We start from the raw sequence: 6,134 nt of genomic DNA, 5'->3' as shown, positions 1-6,134 counted from the left end.
TTTTTTGTAGCAGGAACTCCTTTGCATGTTAGGCCACACACCCCTAATGTAGCCAATCCTAATGAGTTTCTGCTGTTGGGTGTGGCCTGTTATGCTAATGAGCTCCTGCTGGGCGTGGCCAATTCAGGAGCCAGCCGGAACTCCGTTCCTGTGCGTTCCTGCCCAAAAATAGCCCTGGGTTTCTCCATCAAAGGAAGCATTACTAGAAAAGGGTTATAGGACTTGATCCAACCAGCCATCTTTAACCCTCAAAACAGGCTGTTCAGGGGCCCTGACCTGGATAGCCCAGGCAAGCCTGATCTCGGAAGCTAAGCAGGGCTGACCCTGGCAAGTATTTGGAAGGGAGACCTCCAAGGAATACCAGGGTCAGGATGCAGAGACAGGCAATAGCAAGCCATCTTTCTGAATGTCCCTTGCCTCCAAGCCCCACTAGGGGTCACCAGAAGTCAACCATGACTTCCAGGCACACACACACACAATATTTTAAAAAGGCTGTTACAGGGGATTTGCATAGACCAAACCCATGTGAGATGGTAGCCCTAGTAAGGAAGGGAATTAGGTGAGTTTGAGTGCAAAAGCTGGCTGGATCTATCCCACTCTAAAGAGTTCCGACGAGTTTTGCCTGCAGAATACAACCATTCAACAAGTTCTGTGCAAGCCCTCAACCAAAGGTCTCCTGGAACAAAACAGCTTTGCAGGCGTCTTGAAAGACCGAGAGAGAGAAAGACGGGCCGGGGTGTGTAACAATGCATGTGGCTGCACAAAAGGTGTTACGAGGAGGGATTACTGGAGCCAGACTGGGTGGTGTGAGTTCACGTGCCATTGTCAGAAACCTGGTCTCCGTGTGTGGTGACAGAGTGCGGTAGACAGCATGACAGCAAGATTGCGGGTGGACGATACCACTTCTCCTCCCAAGTTTAGAAACAAAACTTCCTGCAAGTCTAAAAAAAAAGAAATAACACATCAGCAGAGAACATTTCACACCAGCCCCTTTCCTTGTCGTCCTAGGGATTTTTTTTCTTGCAGGGAGTCTTGCATATAGGGCCCGAATATGGAGAGAAACGTTAAGATTGCCTGAAGTCCGAAGTGGGTGCAGTCCATTCTGCCACTTCGGAACTCTGCCGCATGTATAGAGCAGCCGGGACTTCTCTTAGGTGGTGCACTCAATGTGGGACTTCCTCCCCAAGAAGACCCACCAGGCCAGCTCGGTTCATTCTTTTTAGATGGTGGGTCAAAAACGTCCTGAAAAACCCTCACCAGGAGAAACCGTGCTTGCTGGATTCCCGCCCACTGGAGCCAGACTGGGTGGTGTGAGTTCACGTGTCATTGTCAGACACCTGGTCTACGTGTGTGGTGACAGAGTGTGGTAGACAGCATGACAGCAAGATTGCGGGTGGACGATACCACTTCTCCTCCCAAGTTTAGAAACAAAACTTCCTGCAAGTCTAAAAAAAAAAAAATAACACATCAGCAGAGAACATTTCACACCAACCTTTTTCCTTGTCGTGCAAGGGATTTTTTTCTTGCAGGGAGTCTTGCATATAGGGCCCGAATATGGAGAGAAACGTTAAGATTGCCTGAAGTCCGAAGTGGGTGCAGTCCATTCTGCCGCTTCAGAACTCTGCCGCATGTATAGAGCAGCCGGGACTTCTCTTAGGTGGTGCACACACTGTGGGACTTCCTCCCCAAGAAGACCCACCAGGCCAGCTCGATTCATTATTTTTAGATGGTGGGTCAAAGACGTCCTGAAAAATCCTCACCAGGAGAAACCATGCTTGCTGGATTCCCGCCTGTCATGCAGCTTTTGGGGCTGCAAGATTTTAATGTCTTTTGCATCTTGCATCTGGCCAGCTGCCCCGAACACAGCAAGGATTAAGTTGAGTGGAAAGTGCCATCAAGTTAACTCCGTTCCTGTGCGTTCCTGCCCAAAAATAGCCCTGTTCTTAAATAAGAACAGGTTAATTGTCTTTGGCTTTTGCCCCAGTATGGGGGGGGGGCAGAGGTGGCAAATTCATGCACTTATTTGGCTTTCAAGCTCCCAGGGTGATCTTAGGCAAGGCTCCCTCTAACTAACCTACCTCACAGAGTTGTTGTAAAAAGCACACTCCCATCAGGCTGAAAAGTTGTCCTGCTTCACACCCCTCATTTCTAGGAACAGAAATGGAAATATGACTCCTTAGCAGGGGACGGTTTCTTTAACCAGGGCAAGATTCAAGCCCAGTCATACCTTAAACACCAACAAGTAGCTAAAAAGCCTCTTTAGGAATCTGTAATCCCCCATTTCACTCTCCAGCTTGATTTGGTCTCCTAGCAAGTGCTCTCCTGCAGCAGGACAGAACCTGCTGGATTTTTCAGTGAACGAAAGGGTTAAAAGGAAAGAATCTGGATTCCTAGAGGAGCTTTTTCCCCCAGCTCTGTTCCTTCAGATTGTCTGTGTTTTGATTTGCCATGCAGAGAGGAAACAACGAAGGAGGGAAGTCCATCCCGCTTAGGTCAATGGGGCTTATTTTCCCCTCTCTTTTTTCCTCTCTTCCCTCCTCAATTTTGAGTTCCTTTCAGTGTGGGTGCCGAGCAGAGGGAAAATTTGATGACCTGTTTGTGTGCTTGGCAGCTCAGGCAACAGGGCACAAGGCAGGGAATTATATTCTAGGGCAGGTATATTAAAACCTAGATGCTTTGATAAAATAACTTCTCACTGGGAGACCTTCCCCAGGCTAGTTCATTATCAGTAGTCGTCGGCTCAGGTCTGCATGTCTCTTCTCCCCCTCTGCACGTCACCATTTTCTTGTTCCAGGTCCTTTCTGAGCACATTCTTGCTTTAAAATCCAGAACAGATTGGCTCTCCCCCCACTTCCTTGCACTGATTGCCTTGCGGACTTTTCTTTAGTTGACAGCCCTAGTGGCAAGTCCGTGGGACAGTGAACAGAGTCAGGCTTGGCAGGACGTCTGGCTTGCGTGGTGTCCCGTCAGCTGAGAGAATCCCATCTTGTTGCAGATGCGACAGAAAGGCTCTGTGAGAGGGATGACAGCTGGGGATGAATGAACGCCCCCTCCTGCCTGGGCCAAGAAGTGACAAGGTAAAACAGACTGGGCACGGGATAAATTTGAGTGATGCAAATAGGAATCGTTACGGGTGGGGGTGTTAGGGTGGGGGAAATGGAGGTGGGAGGTGGGAAATCCTTGTGGGAAACAAGACGGAGTTCTGAAATGAACTGGGCAGCAGTTGGGAAGGAGTGGGGATTGGAGAGGGGCCGTGGCTCTGTGGCGTGGATTGTAAACTTTGAGTGCAGAAGGTCCCAAGTTCAGTCCTTGGCATATCCAGCTAAGGGATATCAGCAGATGTTGGGAAACTGAGGTAGCAAAAGAAGAAATCAAGGTGTTGAGTAAATCCTTTATTATTTCCTGATGCGTTTTGCCTATGGCTTTGTCTGGGGTTCTATTACAGTCAAGGAGATACACTCATACATTAAAAACATTCATGAAACATATATATTCAATACAATACATTCAAAAAAATTTCTCTAAAAATTAAAGTTAAAAAACCAGGAACCTACAATTCGAAAAAGTCTTTTTAAAATTAAGGTATTATTTTAAAGGATTCTATAATAATTTAACCCTAGGAAAGTAGCAGCAAAAATTGTTAATTGCTATGTATTAATTAATAATGTATAACTGAACAACTGTTCTTCTTACCTATTGTAGCATAAGTCTCCAGTCTCACGTTGAACATTCTATAATAATTTAACCCTAGGAAACTAGCAGCAAAAATCATTAATTGTTACATATTAATGAATAATGAATAACTGAATAACTATTCTGCTATGAAAGGTAAGCAGAATAGTTGTTCAGTCATACATTATTCATTAATGTGTAACAATTAATGATTTCTGCTGCTAGTTTCCAAGGTTAAATTATTACAGAATCCTTTAAAATGATACCTTAATTTTTTAAAGACTTTGCAGATTGTAGGTTCCTGTTTCTTAAGCTTAATTTTTAAATAAATTATTTTGAATGTATTGTAAGGAATTTATATGTTCCATTAATGTTTTTAATTTATGAGTGTATTTTCTTGATTATAATAGATCCCCTGCATTTTATTGAGCAAATGCTAACAGTCTTCCTTCCTTACAAATTACAACAGAGTGTGCACTAGAATTATGTTGTTTACGTAATGTTTAATGGTTGTACCACTGAACCTGTACATCATATTGAAAATGTTGTTTATATTGTATATGTTAAAAATAATTAAAAAATTTAAGTGGGGGAAAAATAATAGATCCCCTGGCGAAGCCATAGGCAAAACTTGTTGGGATCAGGAAATAATAATAACAACAACAACAACAATAATAATAATAATAAAAAGGATTTACTCAACGCCTTGATTGCTTCTGCTGCTATTACTGTAGGAAATTGAGATAGTCACTATCTAAGACACCAGAGAGCCATCGTCAGTCATAATAGGCAATAGTGAGCTAGAAGGACCGGTGGTTGGAGTTGGCGAAAGGCAGCTTCGTATGTTCATAAGCCAATTCTTGCAGCTTTTTCAAGGATTCAGATCTAGGGGCCTTAAAAGGGGGGAAAAAACTTCAAGTGTTGCACTAGGCAAGTGGGAACCCAGAACAATTTTGCCTTGCAGTTTCTCAACAAGACTTACAGTTTCACTTGTGCTCCCCACAAATTCAAACATGAGAGTTTTACAGTGTCTTCAAAACTTGGCCCCAAAGCGTTAGGCGTCAGCACAAGTTCGCTTCGTTGCCTCTCAGGGGGGACGGGCAATTCTCCTGCTGATTCGCTCTTTTGTCTTCCCGTTCTAGGTGCGGTGCCCTTTCCGATCTGAGCCTGGACCTCTCTTTTTGGGATTCCACTGTCATCCCATCCACCCCACCCCATCACCTGGGAGGGGAAAGATGGTCTCCCATTTTCTTTCCATCCCACCGGTTTGAAAATACTTCAAAAAAAACCCCCTCTGCTTCTACCAGCATGGGGGGATTCCCTTTGAACTGCTGCTCTCCCTGCCTTTTTTTTTTTTTACTGATCGTGCATTAATAAGTTCTTCTCCTCCTCCCTTCTCTGCGCACAACTTGTGGCTGTATGAAAGAGGATGGCAGCAAGGACCTTTCCTAGTAGGGGTGGGGGAGCGTTGACAGGGGTGCATGACTACAATAACATTGTAACATTAATATTAATATTCTTTAGAATCATGTTTCCATTGAGGGACAAGGTCAGGAATGATTAAACTTGGAGAAGGGGGTGGGGGAAGAGGGGTCGTTGGGGAAGAGCAAGTTAAGATTTTTATTTTAGGAGTAGAGTTTTTGCCTTCACCGTGGTGGAGGATTAGAGCGGCCTGTCCAAGGGATGGGTGTTAACCAGTACCTAAAGCTATGTTCCACTCACGAGTGGGGAATTGCAGCAGCAGCGGTTTTCTCCACGGCCTTTTCCTCAGCTGCCCTGTGGAGTTGACATATGCCTTTGACCTGCCTCAGTTTACCAATGGTTCTCTTCCCCCCCCCCCCTTCGCCCCTTCTGGGGTGTTTGTGTTTAAAAGACATGGTTCCAGTTTCCCAGTCTAGCTCCTTACGTTCCTTTTTGGCTTGAGGGCAGCAGAGGTACTCCTAAGCTGAAAGTTTGGCTTCCTCTCCCTGTCCCTCAGCTTGCAATTCTAAGGGTGGGCAGGGTAGGTAGTTTCCCCTAACCCATTTGGGAAGGGACTCAAAAACATTTCAGCCATCCTCTGGGACTTAGGTGTGGAGAGGGGGAGACTTTAAGGCCCAGTGCTACATTGCTAAGGATCTGAACAGTATTTTTTTTAAAAAAGAAAAACACTGAAATCTTTTTTTAAAAAGCAAAACAAATAAACAAACTTGAAGCTGTGTTCGTGTCTGGGGGTTTTTTGTGGCGGGGGGGAGGAGAGGCTGAATCATTGGCTGCTCCGTGGTGTAACTCCAGAAAAATTTGAGTCCTCCTGTACTTCATCCTCTCCTGTCTTGGGCTGAAAGTTTCTCTCTTGAAGAGAGGATGGGCTTCAGAGATGAATGACATGTCATCCAAAGAACCAACAGCAGCAGAGACTTTTAACTAATCACAAAATAAGGTTTTTGGCTGGAGTCTAAGTGGCAGCCATCAAGTAGCCAGGT

At 45.0% G+C, this 6,134-nt stretch overlaps 1 protein-coding gene across 1 annotated transcript in view; it reads left to right on the top strand.

Moving 5' to 3' along the window:
* LOC107114992 (phosphatidylinositol transfer protein beta isoform-like) overlaps positions 1–5,514 on the top strand; it is a 24,449-nt gene extending 18,935 nt beyond the window's left edge. Inside the window, exons 11-12 of the mRNA XM_015416601.1 lie at positions 2,996–3,077; positions 4,815–5,514. Coding sequence (XP_015272087.1) covers positions 2,996–3,043 — 48 coding nt within the window. The 3' untranslated portion in view covers positions 3,044–3,077; positions 4,815–5,514. The remainder of the gene's footprint in view (positions 1–2,995; positions 3,078–4,814) is intronic.
* Positions 5,515–6,134: the final 620 nt, after the last annotated feature.

This window comes from Gekko japonicus, unplaced genomic scaffold (assembly GCF_001447785.1).
Source record: "Gekko japonicus isolate JY-2015 unplaced genomic scaffold, Gekko_japonicus_V1.1 scaffold4322, whole genome shotgun sequence".
NCBI lineage: Eukaryota > Metazoa > Chordata > Lepidosauria > Squamata > Gekkonidae > Gekko > Gekko japonicus.
This window is presented reverse-complemented; position numbering and strand designations above follow the sequence as displayed.